Source organism: Camelus dromedarius, chromosome 21, assembly GCF_036321535.1.
Source record: "Camelus dromedarius isolate mCamDro1 chromosome 21, mCamDro1.pat, whole genome shotgun sequence".
Taxonomy (NCBI): domain Eukaryota; kingdom Metazoa; phylum Chordata; class Mammalia; order Artiodactyla; family Camelidae; genus Camelus; species Camelus dromedarius.
In genome coordinates, this window is record NC_087456.1 from 37899980 (window position 1) to 37922212 (window position 22233).

At 59.8% G+C, this 22233-nt stretch overlaps 1 protein-coding gene across 7 annotated transcripts in view; it reads left to right on the forward strand.

Moving 5' to 3' along the window:
• PPP1R12B (protein phosphatase 1 regulatory subunit 12B) overlaps positions 1-21429 on the forward strand; it is a 125353-nt gene extending 103924 nt beyond the window's left edge. For 4 of the 7 annotated variants that reach the window (XM_064477336.1, XM_064477335.1, XM_064477338.1 and 1 more), the window contains 7 exons: positions 1482-1498; positions 4461-4605; positions 5413-5517; positions 7538-7591; positions 8634-8684; positions 12297-12471; positions 16071-21429. In XM_064477336.1, coding sequence (XP_064333406.1) covers positions 1482-1498; positions 4461-4605; positions 5413-5517; positions 7538-7591; positions 8634-8684; positions 12297-12431 — 507 coding nt within the window. In that variant the 3' untranslated portion in view covers positions 12432-12471; positions 16071-21429. The remainder of the gene's footprint in view (positions 1-1481; positions 1499-4460; positions 4606-5412; positions 5518-7537; positions 7592-8633; positions 8685-12296; positions 12472-16070) is intronic. The other 3 variants (XM_064477334.1, XM_064477339.1, XM_064477340.1) reach the window with 1 other exon arrangement.
• Positions 21430-22233: the final 804 nt, after the last annotated feature.

The following is a 22233-nucleotide window of genomic DNA, read 5'->3' on the forward strand; positions in this document are numbered from 1 at the left end:
ACAGGCTCTCTGTCGGCCTTTGGGCCTGGTCTGCACCCCACTTCCCGCAGGCCTGCGCTTCGCGGGAGAAGGAAACTGTGCCACAGGCTGGCGGCCTAGTGGGACGCAGGCCATGTTCCAGACCTGGGAGGGCCTGTCCAGGACGGTTCTCCCGTGTGGGTGAGCAGTTGGGAAAGGCCGTGCTGCCCAGAAGCAGCGAGAGCCAAGATCCCTGAGGTCGTCCTTTGGTTTGAGTGGCTGTGAGCCCAGTCCCCGCCCAAAGATCCTGAGCTAACTCACTCGCACCCATACCAGCAGCCAGTGATGCTTCCACGGCTGGAAAGTGGGGGGCAGGAAGGACATCCCCCTCCCTGCTGTCACCTGAGGTTCCCCATAGAGCGTGTGGTCGTGCGCCCAGGGTCACATGGTGAGAAGATGTCAGAGCAGAAGCTGCAGCCCAGGCCCCCGCCATCAGACATCACACAGCTGCGGGGACCAGGAGCCATTCGGGTCCATGTCCCTCCAGCACTTGTCACCTTCTGGCCCTGCCGGCACTGAGGGTGTAACCGGGAGGAAGATAGTGGCCCAGTCACAGATGAGGGAATTTTAGGGAAGCCTCTCACAACAGCGTATTTTTATAAGTGGGTGTAGGTGTGTGTGGTGTGTGTGCATCTGTGTGGGGGGGGGGTGGGGGGCTGGGGTCCATCCCTCGGGCTGTGGTGCTGTCCCCCGGCTCCTAAGCCACCTGGGGCGTGGGGCTGTCATGCATGTGACATGTCCACACGCAGTGTCCCTGGGGCCCCCAGAGGTCGTCCACCCTTGGTTTCTCCTCTTCCTTCTTGTCTGTTCTTGGGGATTTGTAGTTAAAACCTGAAAAGAGAAAGAAGTAAATACATTCAAATCAATTGAGTTTTTATTTGTAAAAACAGTGTGGATAAGAGGGTGAAGGTTGTACACGATTGGTAGTGAATGTAAAGCAGACGTAGTCACCGTTGTTTGCAGTGACTGCAGGTCATGCGTCACCATCCAGACCTGTGAAACCCCTTCTGAGACCTCAGGTTGCCTCCTTGTTTCTTGTTTTTGACCGACCTCCAGGGAACTCGGATGGGACCCCGCCCCACCCTCTTCCCCTCACTGCGCTCTGGGCAGGGCGGGGCTGCAGCTGAGGGGCCATCGTGGAGTGGACGTCAAGACCAGGAAGGTCACACAGGCACCCAGTCTCTCCCAGGGCACGAGGGCAGTTTGATTTTGGGACGGGGAGCCGTTTTTGATCACCTTACGTTGCTGAGTCCAGTCTGAAAAGACGCCCCGAGAGGCTCGGGTCTCGTGGGCCCAGGACGCGGGAGTGCGCCGCTCAGGGCCTTCAGCTGCTTTCCTTAAACGTCTCCAGCCGTGAGGTTGCAACTGGATTTGAGTTCATTTATAAGTGGAATGATGAGTCCAGTCCCTTGCTAACGCTGATTTTTTGTCTGTCTGTTTGTCCGTCTGTCTCCTTTCTCCAGCATGAGAGGCTCTCTAGGTAAGAACCCCCCCCCCACCGCGTGCATGCTCGTGCTCGGGCAGTGCATGTCCGCCCGCACTCAGCGTCACGGAGCCTGGCCCGTCCCACTGCCCCTCTTGTCCCGCAGCCGCCACCACACTCAGGCTGCACGTCTCCCACCGAAGGTGTGCAGTGCTGTGCACTCAGCTCCCACCCCCAGGTCCCCCTCCTCGAGCTCTGGACCAGGCACTGCGCTCTCAGTGAGACGCTGTCCTCACCTCCAGTCGGCACCCAGGCCACTGGGGAGAAGGTAATGTCGTAAGTGCCAGGAAGGGGTCCAGGCAGGTCCTCAGAGCAGACAAGAGGCGGGGCCTGACCTGCTGGTGCCAGAGCACTTCACGGCATAGGTGGGCGTGTCACGTAACAGCGGACCAACCTGTTCCCGGCGGTGACTCCCTGTTCCCAGCGGTGACTCCCCGTTTCCGGCGGTGACTCCCCGTTCCCAGCCGTGACTCCCCGTTCCTGGCAGTGCGCAGTATTAACTGGCTGAAAGAACGGCAGCTGCTGAAGTTAAAGGAGCGTGTCCGAGTTGGGGGAAGGATCGTCCGATTTTTCACCTAATGCTCTAGGCGCAGACCTCGCCTTCCTGAAGGGTAGGATTGTAGAGACTGCGGGGCCGGAACGTTGACTCCCCGCCTTCTGCGGCCCTTGAGGCAGAAGCTGGCGAGATGGGAGGTGTAGTTACGGGACAGCAGAGCAGAGGACAGACGGTCTCAGCACTAATCGGATGTAAATTCGCAGACGTGCGTGCTTTCTTCCTTTGCTCACCCTCTTGCCAGGCACCAGCTGAGGTGAAATACAGTTTCCATCTAACCCAGCAGAAAATCCATTTTGCAAAATTGGTGGAGGGGGTGCTTTGGTATAGTTAATTTTTTGTGGACTGTTATGTTACAGTGGCCATTTATGAAGGGAAATGTCCCTATAGACGTCAAAATATGCAGTAAAACTGTAGTGGTTAAAACAGTGAGAACACAGATTATTGGAACACAGTAGAAAGCCCGAGAAGTCATGTGTGAGTTTCCAGCTCCAGGGAAGGAACCCTTCAATCATTGATCATTGGGACCATCAGCTGGACTGGAAAATAGATCCTTCTCTCAAACCACACTAGAAAAAAAACCAAAATCAAAACTAAACCAAAAAAACCCCACCAAATTTCAGCTGGATTGCACTTCTTAAGAAGAAAGATTTCACTCCCAAAATAGAAGACAACATAAACTTTACATAGGAAAACCCACCCCAAGCATGTTACCAGAAAGGTAAAAATTGTGTATTCTAATTATATAAAGTTTAAAATCTCTGCTAGTGAAAGACACCATACACAGAGACAAAAAGTAAAGTGGAGGGGAGATTTTCACAGCCCACGGTGGTTTTAAAAGCCCTGCTATATATGGGACGCTCCCGCAGTGTGAGGAGAAGCGCAGCAAAGGCTGAGCACGCAGCTCAGAAGCTGAGATGAGCAGCCGGGACGCGGAGCCTCCATGAGGACTTTGGAATGTTGGGATTAACAGCATCTAGATACTCCTGTTGGGTGGGAGAGGATCAGGCCTCTCTAGGGGGCGGTACGTATCAGCATTTGAAGTACCTTTACCCCTTGACAGAACGGTTCCACGTCCAAGATTTTATCCTGGGAAAATAGCTGAGCAAATACACTCAGATTAGTAGACAAGTCTTCTCATTGTAGCGTTATTTATAGTAGCTAGAAATTCAAAACAGTACGTGCCCATCGACGGAGGGCCAAGCTCCCACAAGCCACCCAGTGCGAGGGTGCGCTGCCACTCCAACAAGGCAAGCCTGCCTTTCCCTCCTCGGTGAGAAGCCTCAGTCTCAATGAGCAGGTGGGCGAGGAGGCGGAGCTAGACAGCGAGTGTGTGGTCTGACTTTATTTGTGGAAGCACGTGTCTCACCCTTCAGTGTTTAGCGCCCTAGTGGGTACTTCTGGGCAGGACATGGGATGCCTTCACCTTCTGTTTTGGACACTTTGTTACTAGTCTATGAACTTGTCAGCAAGCACGTGTTGCTTTTGTAATCAAAAGTCCATGAAGATATTTCTATTTACAATTTTTTTTTTTTAAAAAAAGGACAAGAAGTAAAGGATGTTTTGAAAAACATTGTAGGACTTGGTGTCTCAGTAAGAAAACTGTGGCCCTTGGTGTCCTTAGGGACTTTGTCCCCTACCCCGTGTCATCCTAATTGTCCCCCCACTTCCAGTGCTCAGTCCGCCCCCCACCCTGGCTGCAACTCCCACGGGCCAAAGCTTGCAGCTGCGACTCTTCAGACCGCCCCAGTTCGGGACGTAGGGCTCTCAGGGCTGGTTTGTACATGGCAGTTTCGTGGGCCATGTGTTAGTCTGGAAAGAGAGACACGCCTGGGTGTGTAAATGTAAAGCGAGGACCAGGATGGCAGTTGTCCACTTAAACAGGAAGCCGGCTAAGGGCCCTCCCACCGAAGACCAGACGGTCCTGGGAAGAAAACCGCCAGCCGCCCCACGAGCTCGGTGCCCTGGGATGTGACAGCCTGCCTCAGGCGGGGCAGCCCCGCCGTGGAGCCTGGGCGCCCTCGCTTGCCTTCCTCCTCCTCGGCCTCCACTCGGACTCCACCTGGGTTCGGACTCACTGGCAGTTCACGGGAGTCACTTTCTGAGAGCCACTGAGATCCAAGAACCTTGTGCTGTTAAAAGCACTCCTGAGGGGAGCTCTTCAACCCTGAACTCACTGGGAAAGCTCTAAGATTTAGGTCAGCACAAGGGTCCACCACTGATTTTTCAAGGAAGGCCCACTCTTAGCAAGTGCCAGCCTCCTCCTCTGAGCATGTGCCTGAGCTGCCAGGTGAGGCCGGGAGCCTGTTTCTGCCAGGGTGTAGGAGAGGCACGAACTCCCTGAGCACCTCCTCCCTCCCTCTCCGTTCTCAAAGCCGATTTTTACCTCTGACATGTCTCCCACAGGTTGGAATCAGGAGGTAGTAACCCCGCGGCCAGCGACTCTTACGGTGACCGGGCATCCGCACGAGCGCGCCGGGAGGCCCGGGAGGCCCGTCTCGCCACCCTGACCAGCCGCGTGGAGGAGGACGGCCACAGGGACTACAGGAAGGTCAGGCCCGCAGCGTCCGCGATCTCGGGTGGCACCACGCGCGCCGCTAGGCCTTTCCCTGGCGTAGGAAAGCGAGCGGAGCTCTGATGAGGCGGGAGGGGCTCCGGGACAGATGCCCCACCTCTTGACAGAAGCACGGAGACCCTTCGTCTGTTTTCAGCGCAGCGAAAATGGGCCCAGAGGCAGACACCTAAGAGGTGTTGGGGAAGGAGGGGTTAGGTGCGGGGAGGAAGGGGAAGTAAAAGGGATGCTGTTTGAGTCCCAGAGAATCGCTAGGTAGACTCATGCTTTTAACAAACACGAGCTTTTAAGGAGGCCCTGTGAACATGGGTCAGGTGCTCCTGGAGGCGTGACCGCGGCCATCTGGAGTGGAGGCCGTTCTCTTTGGCTCTCGCGGGAATGGCGACTCAGAAACCTTCCTCTCCATGTGCTTGGAGTGCCGGGAGAAGCTGTTCTGTTAAGAAAATGTTTGTTTTGGTCATGTTTTGTTAAGCAGAACTTGACTAAAATCAATACGCATGCAGGGAGGCTCTGAAAAGCAGATCCCTTCTGTGTGGGAGCCCCATTTCCAGCAGTGCACGCGCTCTCCCTCCAGGAGGGAGGGGCCGACCCCCGAGGTTCGCAGTGAAGTCTGGCTCCTTTTACCTGGGATTCACTGAGTTCAGGGAGTGGGTTCCACTCGCCAGACCACTCCGTCTGCCCTCGTGGTGGCCGGGGGGTAGCAAGCCCCGGGCCCTGGTGGGATGATGCTAGGGGTCCAATTCTGGGAGCCCACCCGGCAGGTGACCGGTCCCCTCCTTCCCCCAGCTCTACGAGGGCGCCCTGACCGAAAACCAGAAGTTGAAGGCGAAACTTCAGGAGGCCCAGCTGGAGCTCGCGGATGTGAGATGCAAGCTTGAGAAGGTGGCCCAGGTGAGGAGGGCAGGACGCGGACGGGGCACTCTGGACCAAGGAGGGGTGGGCAGGGGCGGATCAAGACCGGCCCTCCTCAGGGTCTGATGCAGAGTTGGAAGCAGAGGTCCAGGGCCATTCCTGGCGGCCTGAGTGCTAATGTCAGGCGTCGAGGACAACCTGCGTGCTTCTTAGTGAGGAGGACACACCTGTCCTCGCCAAGCCTACTGAGCTCCTCCACGCATCACCCCTTGGGGGCCGGGGCGTGGTGGGAGGGGGGATAAGCAGACCAGAGCCCGCAAGGAGAGGCCGTGAGTCACAGCAGACCCAGGGTGGAGGTGCTGTGGGGACGTAGAGTTCTGTCCTGAGGCATGTGTGACCTCCCCAGGCGCCCCGTCTTTGAGCCTAAGAGGAAGGAACGCCGGTGGCAGAAGACCAGACAGACCACTCTTCTTGCCACCAGGCCTGACTTCAGTAGATGACACCTGGGGGCAACAAGCTTGAGGACAGTGGGACAGCCCTTCCCTGAGGGCCTGGGGACCGAGTAGATGTGGCTTTGCCCGGAAGGCAACAGGGGAAGACAGGCGGCTGTTGTGCTGCCTGAGGCTTCGGTGACTGCTGGGGGCATTGAGGGTAAAAACCAGCCTTTTTTTTTTGTGTGTGAGGGGAATAATTAGGTTTACTTACTGATCATTAGAGGAGGTGCTGGGCATGGGACCCAGGGCCTCAGCGTGCTGAGGCCCTGCTCTACCACTGAGGTACATCCTCCCCCGATATCAGCCTTTCAGTCAGTGGGGAAGAACGCTGACTTTCTATTCAGCTGCTTGGCCGGGTGTCGGAATAAACTTGGTTTTGCCAAATACAAGTTAACTGAAGCGCAGAAGTGCTGGTGCTGCGGCCAAGTCTGCAGTTTACCAAAAATGGAGTTGCTCGGGGGTGGGGGGAGGAGCCTGTCAGTGCACGGAGACAAGCACCACACGGACACAGTGTCACCGTGAAGGGTCTCCCGAACCCTGAGGGTCAGGGTTCCACAGGAGCAGATCAGAACTGGCTCTGTGTACGGGAGCTGACGCGAGGGGAGTCATCGCAGCTCCGTGCTCTCGGGCTGGGGACATAGCAAGTCCCGCATCCGCTGTGCCCTCTCCTCTCCCTCCTGCTTCGCGGGGGCTTCTGTGCAAGGGCAGACGGCCGTGACCTTGAGGACAGAAGGCGAAAGCCCGGAACAGGAGCCTGGCGTCCTGTGTGGGGCGTCCAGCGCCAGCACGGCTTCTGCCTCTGTTACACGTGTCTGGGCTGCTCCTGGGCGTGAGAGCAGCCCCTCTGCTGGCATCACATGTCCCTCGACCGGAGGGACACTGGGCCGGAGGAACCTGGAGCTTCCACTCCCGGAGGGGTCGCTCCCTGAAGCCGCTCTGCTGTTTGGCTGTGGAGGCCGAACCTCTACAGCCTCTCTGCAAAGTCCGTCCTAGAAATCGAGGAAGATCTGAAACAGAGTCCCAGCCTTTCATGCTAACAAAGCCTTTTTTTCTCTGGAAGCCCAGTGTGGGAAGCAGTAGGCATGGAAACGTTCTGTTCAAAGCCATTCGGGTCCCGTGAGCAGACCCCTGGGAGGCTCTGGCAGCTCCTCCTGAAAGTCGCAGCCTCCGCCCCCAAGCAGAGGCAGCAGCACGGGGAGATCCCCTTGGGCCCCCGCCTGTCACAGGAGACAAGGCACTTTGGTCTCTGGGCTGCAAGGCAGCGGCAGGAGAGGCAGTGAGGGCGGTGGGAGAGGATAGTCGGCCTCGAAGGGTGCACGTGTGCACCTATGTGTGCCTGTACTTGCCACTGTGTTCACTGCTGCTGCCTCCCCGTCCCGGGGAGGGGTGGGTTCTGTGAAGGTCAAAGGGCAGTAACATTAGACTTAGCGGCCCATCGGGGCCTGCGTGCTGGGGCCCTGCTACCCCGACGCCTGCCTCTGGACGTCCAATGGGGAGGCTGGGCTGGACGGGCCGCCTGGCCTGAGACACCCTGAGTAACAACTGTCCTCCTCCGTTTGCACCAGCAAAAACAGGAGAAGACCTCAGACCGGACATCGGTGCTGGAGACAGAGAAGCGGGTATGCCGGCACCCCGCCCCGGCCCTGCCCTCCCTGAGGACTGGGACTCGCCCCTCCTGCCAGTGGAGAAAGCTCCTCTGCGGAGGCGGGTCCTCCACGTCCCCTCCCAGCTCGGCTGCACATTCTTTCTGCCTGACTCCGGACGGCAGTTTGCTTGCTGGCCTTTGGCCTCCTCTGAGCTCAGGGCTCCTTCCATGGTCCAGCCCGGGCAGGCAGGGTCCTGGGAAGGCCGCCTGCATCGCCTGCGGAAGCAGGCTGCGCACACTCACCCACCCCCAGTGTTTGGTCCCTGTGAACAGAGGGAGGGTTCAGCAGGACCACTGAGTTAGATCTTAGGACTTGAAGCCTGGGAGGCTGGAGTCTTATGCTTACTCTGGGGGGGGGGGGGGGGGGGCTCTGGTTCAACCACTGGCCCCTTGCCCACACTCAGAATCTCCCTCTGGAGGCTGACACTTCTGTGTGGAGAAAACTCAGATTTAATGATAAGCCCACTTTGACTTGACCCCAGGGGTGCAGTGAGTTCCCATCTCTCTTGTTGTCTGTTTAATTTGGAAAACAGCCAAGTTGTGTGTTTTGTTCCCGTCTGTTGGGTTCCGGCTAAGGCAGGACCCTTGCAGGAAGGAGGTGGACTGGGGGAGTGTTTGTTCCTTTGTCGGCAGGGATGTCTGCCTCCCCAGCAGGAGAGAAGCAGCTCCCTAGGAGTTCGGAGGGCATCGTGGAAGACAGTGTTAACACAGACCACGAGGCCCTGGCCACTGGCAGTCATTTGAAAGTCCATGGAAAGCTCAGCTTCCCGCAAGGACTCGGAGCGCCCTAGTCTGACCCCGTTTGCTTGTTGGGCGACTCGTGTGCCCGTGAATCTTGGGAGTCGTCTGGTAGGAGGTTTAGGCGACATGGCTCTCACCTGGGAAGCAGCCCCCATGGCAGGTGTCAGGATGGGCGGTGCTTCATCCTGGGCGAGGTTAGCCCATGGCATCGGGACCAGCATTCGGGCTCCTTTCCGAATCCATTGGATGTTCAACGATCATGTTGTTTCCAACAGGAGAGGCGAGCCTTGGAGCGGAAGATGTCAGAGATGGAAGAGGAGATGAAGGTAGGGTGGGGCTTCCTCTCTGTGCAGGGCGGGCGCTCGGCTCCCAGGTGCTCAGCTTACCTCAGGCCCCGGCCCCCACTGCCTCTCTGGGAACAGTCGAGGCCTATGGTGTAGGGGCGTCCTCCGGTGAGCTAGAGACATACCTGGGCTGAACAGAAGGTTTTCTGAGCGAGGGCTTCACCCCCGAGGAGGGGCCAGACAAAAGGCTAGAGTAGGGGTTCCGGCTCCCTGCCCCACGTGAGGCACCTGGGAGCCCGAGAAAGGCCGGGCCCCCCAAGGCCTCCCTACCCCCGCCCTTTGCCACAGGGGACACAGTTGGAGTCACTGTGCGGTGGAGGAACGGTTTATTCACAGCCTGACTTCCTGCCCGGGTCCACGTCCCCCAAAACGCTCACTGTGACCTGCAGTGACCTGCACCTCCCTCAGCCCTTTGGGGGGGCAGTCACCCTGGGGCAGTTGGATCTCTGGGAGCCAGCACCTCTTCTGCCCTGAGGAGGGGAGCCATGCCAGACCTGAGCTGTGGGCCCGCAGCGTGTGGGGTTGGCGCCTGGCACGCACTCAGCCTCTTGGCCATCTCCCCTCTCTTCATCTGTGGAATGCGGTTCCTCCCCAGGAACGCGGGGCCCAGGGCAGTGTGAGCGGAGCCCCAGATGCCCACTGGAGCCAGGGTCCCTCAGGTGTTGTGGGAGAGCCAGCTGTTGTCCCCCTGGCCTGATGGGTCACGTCGACACCGGATCAGTGCTGGTAGCCCTGCTCCTCAGTGCTGCTCCAGAGTGAGCCTCGCCCTGTGTCCCACACGCACAGAGTCCCCAGCAGTGCCCGCCTGTGTCTCAGACGGTGACACTTGATGTTTTTCGAGACCAGCAAGAAGCAGAAATAACTGATGGGTGTTCTCCTGAGATGACAGAAGCTGTCAGCTTCCCCGTCTTCTGGTTTTTCTCTCACCTCCCGCTCCAAAGTGCCTCCCACCCAGAGCTGAACAGCCAGTGATGGTGGGTCCACAGCTCGTGGTCAGGTGGATCTCCTTTGTGTTTGAAGCCCCTGAGTCACACCATCTGCTGGGCGGCTGTCGAGGTGCTCGTTAGGAGATGGCCTCTGCCCGTAAGTGAGGCCAGAGCTGGTGCCTTTCGCGGGTCCACAGGAACCCAGCTGGCTGTCCCTGCCAGTCTCAGGACTCTGCATTGTCCTGGGTCCTTCCTTCCTTCCTCCCCACTCCAGGTGGGCAGGCCTGGGCGCTGTGGGACGAGGCAGGTACACCGTCTTCAGCTGTGACAGCTTCCTGAGTGGGTCGTGGGCTCTCTCCTCCTTCGAGACCGAGTACATGGAGGCACTTGGCCCCCCAGCCATGCGTCAAGTGCCAGCCCCGCGTCGAGTGCCAGCCCCTTTCAGATGCAGGTGGAACTCGTCTTGACTTTAGCCCCAGCCCAGTAGGCATGCCAATTGGAAACAGACTATTTTTCAGTTAAAAAGTCTGCCGGTTCAGTCAGCTGCCTTCACTCCCTGCTGCCAGGTGCAGGGCCACCTGGAGAAGCAGCACCTGCTGTCTCTGTGCCCGGGATGCGTTCGCTAGGTCAGAGCCTGTGCCAGGCCTACGCAGCGGACGGGGTGCATGCAGGCTGCCCACCAGCCGACTTTAGTGTGTGTTTGCATCTGGACCATTCTTGGAGATGTTAGATACTCAGGCTCGCACGTCGTAGCATTGGCGAGCAGGCCCCAGGGAGGTTAGGGAGGTGCTTGGTTAGTTCTCAGGCTCTTCCGGACGGCATCTTCGTGTTCTTGGCAGCGGGCCAGCAGCAGCACAGATCACTGACCCGTCACACCTGGGGCCCAGTGGGCCTGTTCAGTTTATATGGATGCTCAGACCTGGAGCCCTCGGTAGGGGCGGTGGGCATCGACCTCCAGGGAACCTTGCGGGTATAGTAGGTGCTCAGGGACAGAGAGGGAGTCGCACCAGCTCTCCTGCCCCTGGCGAGTGAAGGCCAGGGGACATGGGCTCCGTGGGTTGACATGGCTTGTGCCTGTCGGCTTTACTTGGAGGTGAGTGTTGTGGGTCTCCCGAGAAGAAGCCACTCGGGTGCAGTTGCAGCAGGATTATATGCCGGCCTCTGACAGGTGTTGGGGGGCCCACGTCAGAGGCGAGCTCTTCTCCGTACCCCTCCCCCTCCTCCCCACACCTCCTCTGGTCCCCTTCCCCAGGCCCCTTCAGGTGGGTCTTGGATTTTGTGTTTTACTTGCTCTGGAAGCAGCCCTGGCTGACCCCCCAGCTCCGCCTTGTTCTCAGTCCTGCCCCCTGCCCCACTGCTGGTAACCTCCGCCCTCCTCCCCTCCGTCTGCTGTGTGCACACAGTGGGCCGAGCCATTCTCACAGTTTAGTGTCGCTCCCTTGGAGGCAAGGACCACTTCATGTCCCCTGTTGGAAGCTGTGGTCCCGTGTCCACCCCAGGGTGGGGTGGGAGCCAGGGCTTCCCACTGGTTCTTCAGTCTGTGCCCTGCCCTCCTGTTTAGATCTCCCCTCAGGCCGCCCATAGCTCCTCCTCTGTCCTCTCCACGACTCGGGACCGCCCACCCTCCCTTCTTCCCAAAGTGGTGACCCCCATGACCCCCAGTCGAGGGGGGCGAGTCTGCACTTTTGTCTCTGTTGTGTTTCCTTTTCACTGTTTCCCCTTCGCGCTGTTGCTCATGTCCTTGCTTGTCCTCAAACACCTGTAACTCCTACGACCTTCCATTTCCATCTTTCTGTCCCTGTGAGTACGGCAGGCTTTTCTCCAGTGCCCAGTGACCTCCCTGAGACCCACAGGACTGTTGTCTTCATCCACAAAGCCCCATTCACATAATAGAACCATCTCCTCCTCCCAGGAGCTGACAGTCTCAGCTTCAGGGTCAGCAGCCTGGCTCCTTCATGGACATGAGGGACTAGGAGGAACACCCAGGGCTGGTTATTCCGCTCCATTCACACCACTAAGAGGCAAGGGCTGGGCCAGTGTGGCCCCCAGCCATCTTCCCCAGCTCCTGACCCCAGCTCGAGTACACAGCTGTCATTTCCCCAGTGGGAGCCCTTCTGGGGCACCTCCAGGCTGCTGCCAGCCTCCCCATGAGCCAACAGAGAGCGGGCTGGGCCGTGGACTCATGGTGCAGGCCCCCGAGCAGCGCAGGCAGGTTGGCGGTCGTGAACTCAGGACAAGCTGGGGCTGCAGGGGGTGCCGCGCATGTCGAAGCAACAGGCCCTTTTTCTTTCCTGGTTTTATTTTATTTTTTAAAATGAAAAATAAGTGAGGTAAGAGATGGACCCAGAAAGGAGTGTGAGTAATGGGCCGGGTCAAGGAGGAGAATGAGCAGAGGGGGAGGGGGCCGCACTGAACCACTGAGACCCCACCCGCTGGAGCAGGGCCCCGGCACACGGTTCTCAGCGGCAGTCCAGATGCGTTCACCGGGAGCCCCGGGGCTGACTCCGGCACACACAGACCTCAGCCCCCGCCCCCCACCACACACCTGCCTCTCTCCTGTCGTTTTGCATGCGAACTGAAAACAAAAACAATCATGTGATTTCTTTGTCCCACTTTATCTCCTCTGGTCTGTCTGTCTGTCTGTCCCTTCGTGTCTCACTTTCCACAGAACCTCCATCAGCTAAAACAGATTCAGACCTTGAAGCAGATGAACGAGCAGCTGCAGGCTGAGAACAGGGCCCTGACCCGAGTCGTGGCCAGGCTCTCGGAGTCCGTCGAGTGCTCGGAACCCCAGGGGCTCTAGTCCTGCCCCTTCTCCACCTCACTCCCCTCCTCCACGCCAGGCAGGTTCACTCTCCTGTTGGTCCCAAGCCTTGCCCCCACCCCGAGCTTCCCACGCAGACTCCTGTGAAGGTCAGAGGTCTGGAGACGGATGAGCTGGGGCCGAGACCCCGGGGTAGGGCCTTGCCTGGGCCAGCGGGCTGTGTGGTGAGACTCTGGCCCTCGAGACTGGACAGGGGTCACGTGTCAGGGTAGGGGGTCCCTGTGAGATGAGGTCTGGCTTTCTCGTCAGCAACCACCCATGCGCAGCCTTGTCCCTGGAGCAGGTGACGGAACCGTGGTGGGGGCACCGCCCAGGCTGGGTGGTCCGGGCGGGACCCGGGCAGCAGTATTTGCACACAGCTCCCTGTTGGCGCTGTGGTGCTGTCAGGGCTGAGGACCGCAGCGCTGGGTACCAGGCGGAGGGCTGGGGGGGGGGGCTGCCCCACTCCCACCCACCACCCGGCAGGGTTGGCCTCCCGCCTCCGTGGGGGCTGCGCCTCCTCCCTGTCACGGATCTGGGCCTGGAGATGTGCCCTCCCGGACAGGGGGCTTTGCAAGGAGGTGGCAGGCGCCCACGGCCAGCGTGTGAACTGGGAGCCTCTCCCTGGCTGCGGGTCTGAAAAACAAGCTCACGGGTGGCGTGTGTCCATCCTGACGGCGCGGGGGCTGCTGAGGGCTCACGGTCCAAAATGAGTTCCCACTGGTCCCCACTGGGCCTGCTGTTTTCTGCCTGTTGCTTGTGCCCTCAGGGTCAGCTGCTGGTAACTAACTCCGGAATCTGAAGCACCTGCATCCCAGGGAGGGGGGGGGGGGGGGGTGGTAGAGCTAACGTCAGGCTGAGATGCTGTCGCTCAGGGCAGAGGCGGGGCTCCTGGGCCAGACCCAGCAGCTCACCCACCCACTGACCAGCACGCATCAGGGCCGACCTCCACGCCCTGAGATCAACCATATCTGACTCGGGTGAACTGGGGACCCCTAGACACCCCCCAGTTCTTCCTGGTTCTCCTCGTGCGGGACAGCATAGTAGGAGGTGAAGCTGGAGCTCGAGCTTATGGAGCTGAGGACACAGTGACCGTTGCGCCCGCAGAAGCCCGTGCTGACTGCTGCGTTTGCTCTTTTCATTTATTCCCCAGAACAGTCATCTTTCATGTTGAAAAACTGTCATAGATTAAGTAACTTGCCCGAGGTCATTCAGAGAGTACGTGGTGGGACCAACACGCAAACCAAGAGTGCAGGCCGCAGACCCCAGCAGCGGGGGTCTCACTTCCATAAGGTTCTGCCATGCGGAGACCTTCCCCAGCAGGGCCAGCGTGCTCCGGCCGCCCATGGGGCTCACAGACAGTTAGCTGGAAGAAATCAGAAGGCAAGGAGTGTCTCATGACACATGAAAATCCCGTGGAGTCAGTGTCTGGAAGTGAAGTTTGCCCGGAGTGAGCTGGCCGCTGTCCACGTGTCGGTGTGTCCATGGGCGCCTCTGTGCCGCGGCAGCAGCGACCACGGGGCTCCAGACCCCCCGCTCTCCACCTAGCGCTTTCCAGGAGCAGCTTGCCTTCCCTGCCAAGGGAGAAGCCGGACCAGCGGAGGGGGGTTTGCCTGCCTCTAGGGTTGGGGGTTGGTGTTTCGGTTCCTGATAACCCTGGAGAAGGCGCCTTCTCTCAGTACATGGGCCGCGCCCTCTTTGCCGCGCTCCCCGTGGAGTGAGAAGCAGCCCTGTCTGAGAAGATGTGTGTCGGCCTTAAAGTCAAGCTGTGGTAAACTGGCCTTCCCGGAACGAGGGAGCGGCGTTAAACCGCGTGTGCGTAGAGCTTTCACGTGTTTTTACTTAACTGTCTGTTGGCTTCGAGTGGGCCCCAGATGCCCTTCCACTTCCTCCTTGCTCTGCTGAGACAGGAGGCTTCCCTGTGGCCCCTGCGTTCCACTCCTGCTCTCCAACTCCCCCGAGATGCCGGTGGTCGTGTGGGGCAGCTGGGAAACGGCCTTGTCCAACTTTTTTCCCAAAGAGTGAAGGTCTTAATGTAGAAGTAAGCCTCCCGGGCTCGACGGCTTGTCTGTACACTTTTTAAGGGCCGGCGGGTCGGATCTGACTTGAGCTGTGCTCAGTGACATGCAGCTGCCCCACACAGCAAGTCCTCTGTGCCCCGCTGCAGGACCTGGGGGCCATCCTGGGTGGACTTGTCCTAAAACCCTCTCAGCTCGAGTCCTGAGCTCTCGTTCCGGGGGTTGAGGCCAAGGCGTGGAGTCGGAAGGGGCCAGCCGGCGGCTCTGATGGAGCTGGGGAGAGGCAGGTCAGAGGTACTAAAGGTCTAGTTTGACATTTTCTGGATTGATATCCTCTTAGTGGCATGTGTGAACACCCACGTGCCCGCCCGTGCCCTGTGGGGGAGGAGTTCTGGGTCCTGCAGCGCACAGTGTGGTGTCCGTGTGTGCACAGGGCCACCCTCTTCTAGGTGCAGAAAGGGAGCCCAGAGAGGAGAGGAGTGCGCCTGGCGTGGCGCGCGGCATCGGTAACGACGGCACTGCCGGAGTCTTGGCCCCTGGGCTTGTACTTTGTTTCCACCACCAGGCCACCTGGTGCCGAAGGAGTGACCTTTAGGGTCAGCGTCAGCTTTGCCATTTAACAGCTGGGTGCCTGGACCGGTAATGACAGTCCTCACCGCATCACCTGTGGACGCGCGGTAACCGGCTCTGACTCACGGGGCTGTGAAGTGGAGCCCCTCCCTCGCATTCCATCCTGTGTCCTCTGTCCCTGGATACCAAGTCCCTGAGTGTGCGGTCCACGCACATGCACCTCTCACACCTGAACCTCCATCCTCCACGAAGCAGTGAGGGAACAGCCCCATTCTTGCCGGCATCTGACTGATCCCTGAGTGGTTGACCACGGAGCAGAACTGGGTTGAAGCTGGGGCGTCGCACGCCTTGGAGTCCAGTGGGTCCGGGTGACCGGTGAGAGGACATGTGCAATGAACAGACCTGGGTATAGATTCTGGCACCTTTGTGGTGAAGAAGCATTTGCCCTCTGACCTCACTCTTGCTGCCACCACAGTCACACACGGACTGTGTCCTCACCACGCCCCTCTTCAGACTTTGGCTTGAGTGCCTGACCTCCCCATGCCTTGCAGTGGGAGCTCTGTGATGTTCAAAACGGCAGGACTGCTGGAGTGGACAGCTCCCCCCAGCTGCAGCAGCCCGGGGCCTCTCAGGGCACCTACACCTGGGCTCTAGTGGTTGGAATTGGTGTGATTCTACCACGGAAAGCACAAGAGGCAGGACCCTGCCGCCGTCTCGTGGGTAGGAGGGGAAGCCCACCCACATCTATTTTGACAGCGTCCCCCTCACTCTGCCTGTCGACCCCGGCGATCCTTCCTGAGTCCCTTCCTGAGTCTTCCCAGCTCCCTGGGCTCCCCAGTTTCTCTGGACCAGAGATGGGTTGGGGCGGCAGCCATCGTCACTTGTTCCCAGACGGAGAAGCAGGATTTTATGCCTGTGCGTCACAGGCCAAGGGCCACGGCCCCTCAGTGATCAGGAAGGCCCCAGGGAGCCCCCTCAGTGGGCTGGCCGGCCAGCTGGCCGGGCCCAGAGGCGGTCACCAGGCCCTGACGCCCCTTCTCTCGCCTCACAGGTCCTGACGGAACTGAAGTCTGACAACCAGAGGCTGAAGGATGAGAACGGCGCCCTCATCAGAGTCATCAGCAAATTGTCCAAATAGACGTGGCTCTGGCTTGGAGGAAGAGGACAGCTCGCCGCCCCCGCCTCTCCTCCAGCGAGAGAAGCGGTGTTTGCTGGAGGCCCTGGCTCTGGCCCCTCCAGGCGCCGCCTCTGCCCTGTCAGTGCCCCGCCCTCCAGCCCCCGCCAGGTCTGAGCAGTTTCAGTGGACCCCAGTTGCGGTCCCTTGGGCTGGAGGGTCCGTCCTGTGTGAAGGATCCCCGCACCTGCTGCCAGCCCCTCGTCCACGTCGGATTTGGTCCAGATGTGCTGGGCCTCTGCCTGGACCAGTAGCCCAGCCCTACGCTGTCCCCGTGGGCCCCCACGGGGACCCTGTCCAGGAGGCAGGAGGAGCCCCGGCACTGGGACACGTCCGGCCGCCTTCGAGCCGCTTGTGGTAGATCCCAAGGTGACAGTGACTCTGCACTGGGGTCCTCTCAGGAACTGACTTCTCTAGCTCCCCGCTGCTGCCGGTGGTGACACCCAGGTGGTCTTAACGCCCTCTCCCCAGGGCGCGGGGAACCCTGGGCCCTTTCTGTCCTTTCTCCATAATGCCCCAGCCCGCGTGCCGCGTGGTGTAGACCTGGGTCAGCCCCTGATCCTGGCTCTTGGCCTTGGAGGCCGCCGGCCTCTCCCTGCGATGCAGCTGCCCCCTCATCTCACACGAGTTTCCTCATGAGAAAGTCTGCTCTCTGCACACCCACCGCCCCGCCTCCCCCGACCTCCTCCTGCTCCGGCGGAGAAACCACGCCATTGCAGGAGGCGTGGAGGTGGGCGTGGGGGGCAGGGGTGCACTGGGTGGAGGGAGGTCCGAGGCCACTGCACCCTCATGACAAGAAACGGGGGATGAGAGCCGCTGTGCTTGAGGGTGGCTGTGACCTTGGTGACTCTGGGGCGGGATCTAGGGGAGAGGTGCTTGTCTTCTGAGACACCAGCGGGAGAAGTGACTTCACAACAGAGGGTTAAAAGGATGAGTCACTTTAAACCCCTCAGTGAGTCGCGGAGGCCTGGCGTGGGGAGGCCTGGGGTCCTGGGGAAGCCCTGCCCCTCGACCCCGGCCAGGTAGCCTCTGTCAGCTGTGCACGTATTCCTCGAGAGCTGGGCCACTCTGGTAGTGGAAAGGGTTCCTCACGTGCCATGGAGCCTTCCGTGGACTCGGCTGACTGTCCGGGGTTCCTCTAGCACGGCAGCCTCGTGGGCCTGGGCGGTTGCTGACCCGTGGTCTCCTTCCAGGGGACACCCCATCCTGTGAATCGTTGCCCACGTGTCTTTCACGCCTGTCCCATCTCGCTGTCCTCCTCTGAACAAAATCCACCTTTTAAAATTAGTATTGGACAGACAACTCCTTTGGTCCAGCCGAAGTTCAATCACTAGTTCTTGGCGATGATCCAGCATTAATACGTAAGCACCTGCTCGTGGTGGGAGCTTTATTCCATGGTTGGTTTGTCTTGAGTGTGCAGGTCACGTTAGGGTTGCTGGTGACATTCAGGGTGTAGTGGTCTGTTCTCAGTACACACTACCTCTGTCTGTTTTTTCTCTCTGGAAAATGAAATGTTCTCCGTGGCCCTCAGAAGAAGCTATAATCCAAGGTCCCAAACCCAGAGCAGGGAACACGTCTCCTCTGGCAAAACCCCTTTTCCTAGAGTACCCACCCTCTTCCACGTCCAGCCGTTATCTAACGGAAGTGACGGCCGGTGAGGCTTTGTGCTGTCTCGGGGACGCTGATGAGACTGAAGTTCGAACCTTGCATCACAAGCGTCTGCTCCGTCCTGGGTGTTGGGGCAGGACTGCTGTGCCTGCTGCCTCTTTCTCAGGAAAAGAAAATCAACTTGCTAGAAAGCACTTTGACCCTCTTGCGTAGACAGGCGAGGCGAGGGGCTGCAGGGAGCTCCCCGGCTCGGTCGGTGCCTTTCAGGAGTGTGGGCGGCTCCAGAGCCCGGCGGGCACGTCCTGCGCGCCCGCAGCCTTCTGTCACACAGGCCTTCCCCTCAGGACCGCTGGGCTCTGGCTGGAGCTCAGCACGGTGTAAACCCTCCCACGACCTCAGGAGCTCTCTCGTATGCAATTCACTTTGTTAGGTGGACTCTGAACTCCGTCTCTTCCAGAGGCTACGGTCCCGTTTCTTCAAGCTGTGCTGCGGCAGGGGCGGTGGGCCTGGTGGCAGCCCACCTGGTCACCGCAGGTCTGGCTGGGGGCATCAGCGTCGGGTGGAGGGTCCTGCTCGTTGGTTCGCTGCACCTGTGGGAGTGAGGACCTGCCATTCCCGAGCATCTCTGGCCTGAGCTTCGGCTCCGTGTCTTCCAAGGCCGCTTCTCCTTCCCTGGGGCTCCTGGGCATGAGGACCCCAGCCCCAGGCTCGGCCGATCGGGGCCCTGACTCTGCTGGGCAGTCTCGTCTGGACCCCAGAGCCTCCCACCCGCCTCCCCTTCCTGCCCGCGGGCATGTGCTCTCCTAGGGCCTCCTGGGCCTCTCCCGCACGCACTCCTTGTCTGAGGCCAAGATGCACGTGTCTCGGCAGCCTCTGGTGGGGGAGGGCTCAGGTTTCTGCTGGGGGTCCTTTGACCCACTCCCCTGCCCTGATCAGACGTGTGTTTGTTAGCTCTGCTCAGGGAGGGAGGAGGCGTGGGCCCCACAGAGGCGCGTGGACTCCTATTCCTGCGCCAGGGCCTTTACTGGAGCAGAACTGAGAGCAGCAGGTTGAGGAGCCGGGCACTTGATTCCGTCTCTGGATGTCGGGCCCTGGTGCAGCCTCTCACCGCCAAAACAGACACGAGAAGGGCCAACATTTCAGCCAGGCCATGGGGCAGAGGGTCCCAGCTGCTGGCCCTTGTTGCAAGGTGGCCACGGGGCGGCACTGCAGTTACTCAGCTTTGCACCTTGAAAGGGAGAGTGTCAGCTGAGCCAAGAGGGGGTTCCTGGTCCCGCTGGATGAGCACGGGGCCCTGGTGTCCTTCCCTCCCTGACCCGGTCGTCAGTCACAAGAGGTCCTAGGCCCAGCTGCTTCTGCAGATCTTGGTCCCCGTGCTGGTTTTTAAGTCAGGTTTCAGCACCTCAGAGGACGTGAGCCCCTGACCCAGTAAGCGAGGCAGTGTGGAGGGACCCAGCGGTCAGAACGTCTGGGTTCCCTGGGCTCCAGCGCGTGGCCTGTCTGAAGTGAGGCTGGGATGGGCACCCCGCCCCTCTGTGCTTGAAACTCTGATTCGTTTATTCCTGGGAGATGAGAACATTCTCAGACTCAGAAGTTTTGCTCTTTCTAAGTTTAAGAATTCTTGTTTTCTTCTCGACTCAAACTGAGAGCATGTCGGGTTGGAGGGTGGACTCGGTGCCGGGTCACCACTCTCCTCCCGAGGGCTGGGTGGGTGCAGGAGCGCAGAGGCCAGAGGAGGTGGACACGGGCAGGAACCGGTTTGTGGGGTGGGGAGAGCTGCTGCCTCGTGTCCTGCATGCCTCTCCTGGGCCACGTCGAGTGTGGGCACGCGGCTCCGGGTGTCCAGACTGCAGGCGTTGTTTCTCTATCCGGCCGGCTCAGTCTCAGGTCTGCCCTGAGCAGCAGGAGCACCTCCCCTGATGGAAGCCCCACCTGTGTCCTGCTGATCCGTCAGATCTGGACCTGGGCTGTCGGCAACGGGAGGTCTCCCCTAGCCGGCCTGCAGTGGAGGCACCGGGGCCCTGAGTTCACACCTCCGAGCCCACGCAGCCGAGTTGCGTAGGTCAGCACCCAGCTCTGGACGGGTGGCAGCGCCGGTGGCTCTGGACGTGGGAAGAGGCCCAGCTGTGAGCGCTGGCGGACGAAGGTTGGGGCCTGGGGTGGGGGCTGCCTCACGGGTGACTTGGTCCGCTCCCCCGGGTGTCTCCGGAGCAGCAGGGCCTGTCAGTGACTGCTGTTGACCACGCGCTGGTGAGACTGGAAAGTAGGTCCGCTTCACTGTGGCCCAGGAGCTGTGTCGGCATCGCTCTGTGAGGGCTGTGGTTGGTCGTCAGGTTGAAGCAGGTGCCCAGGAGCTGAAGGCAGACTCCCGACCCCCAGGGCTGTTCCGGTCTCACTTGGAGGCCACCCTGCTCCCAGCCCATGTGCGCACACACGCTGGCTGGCCCGAGATTTCAGAGCACGGTTGGGCGTGTTCCTGATGGCCCAGTTCTGTCCACGCGTGTTCTGTTAAGCCCTCTCTTTGCCCGCCCCCAGCCCCCCACCCCAGCCGGCTCCTCTCTGAGCTGCTTTGATTAGCCTGCTTTTCCTGGCACTCCCAGTAAGCCTTCCCGTGGGTAGCCCTGGGAGGTGACATCAGGGTGCTCGCACGTCCCCTGAAATAAAACACACCTTCACCCTCCCCCTGCTCCTTGTCTGCCCCCACGTGTTTCCCCCTTTCCTCACTTAGAGAGGAGGGGAGGCGTCCTCACATCAGCCTGGTTCCTGGAGGAGCACAGACTGCTCTTCCAGGTCCAGAGCTCCCTGGCTGTGAGGCCTGGCCATGGTCCACTCGGCCCCCTTTCCAGTCAGAGACAGGCTGGGTCTCCTCGGGAGAGCAGCTCAACCCATCAGTGGGTCTGGGGAGGCAGCTCAGCCAGCGCTGCCTCGCAGGAGCGGATTCGGGGAAGGCCTCCATGGGGGTGTGCGCGGGTCCTGGACATGAGACAGGCTGGGTGCCAGCTCCCCTGGAAGTGCTGACTGCCCCAGGACCCTGGGGGGTGGGCTGCAGGGGTGGGAGGGCCCCTTGGGCCCCTGGAAGGCTGAGGCTGCCCCCTGGCTGGCACCCAGGTCAAGGAGGGAGGGACTCTGCCCCATCCCATGGGGGAGACGCCTGTTGCCTGTTCTCGTGGTTGACTCAGGCCACAGCTTCCTGGTCCCTCCCTCCGCCCCCACCCCCATCGCCTTGATCTGCGGGGAAGAGCTCTTGGGAGCTACCTGGGGGTCTCCATTCCCCGCTACAGGGCAGCATTTATCTCCGGCCACGTCGCCCCTCCCCCGGGCCTGACGTCCTGCCCTGAAAGCACCAGATGGAACTGCTTTAACTCGGCTCCGCTGTAAATACACCTGGGTTGGGGCTGGGTGCTTAAGGAGGACCCAGACTTGCTTTGTGAGCTGAATGTACTTTTATGCAATTTTGAGTGGCCTTTCAACCCTGAGATGAATGATTTTGTTTTACTGGTTGTGATTATATAGTATTATTATTAAATATTCTGTGTTTGAAAGTTTGGGAATAATATTCACATCTGTATGATGCCTGTAAACACAACAGTATTTATAAATGAGTAAATTAAACCGTGTTTTAACTTTGTGACTGTGTTTCCAGTTTAGGAAATGGGCTTTATAGCATCTTACACCTGGGCCAGGCTGTTCTAATTTTATGTCGTCATCCCTCAGTCCCAGGTGTGGGGCCTCGGTCCCAGGTGTGGGGTTCAGAAGGACCGAGGCACCACATCCAATGACAGGCACTGATGCTCACACGTGGCTGAGGCCCAGACCGTGGTTCCCTTGGCTCCCAGGGTGTCTGCCCTCTGTATGTGCAGAGTGGTCTCTCCGAGGCCACCACTCGGTTCCGGAGAGCCAGAACCACTCCATGGCTCCAAACTGTAAAAGTAGCTGAGAGGTCATCGGAGGTTAAGTCCAAACTCAGGGGAGGGCCAGATCTGGCCTCGCGCAGCTGTTCCCTCTCCAGTCCCAGCGCCCTCTGGTTTGCTCGCCCCCTCGCTGAGTTGGAGTGCAGGCAGTCAGGGAGGGAGGACGACTCCTTCCTGTGGACACTCAGCTGCTATAGCCCAAATCGTGGCCAGAGTTCAGACTGCCCGGGCAAGGGAGCAGGTCTGGCGTGAGGGCTTCCAGCCAGCAACGTCGGTTGTCTGGGTCCCCACTGGACCTGGCAGTTGGCAGAGACTGGGCATCACCGAACGGCCATGAGGTCCAGCCCCTCCCGCTGTCCCTGAAAGTCCGCCCAGCCCTCGCACCGAACAGACTCAACACCCACCTCACCCGCCCCCGAGCCCAGCCTGACTGCCTTCACGCCCTGGGAGTGTGGGCCCAAGCCCAGATGCTGCCTTCCACCTGCCGCAGAGACCAGGCTCACCGAGACGGGCCCAGAGGT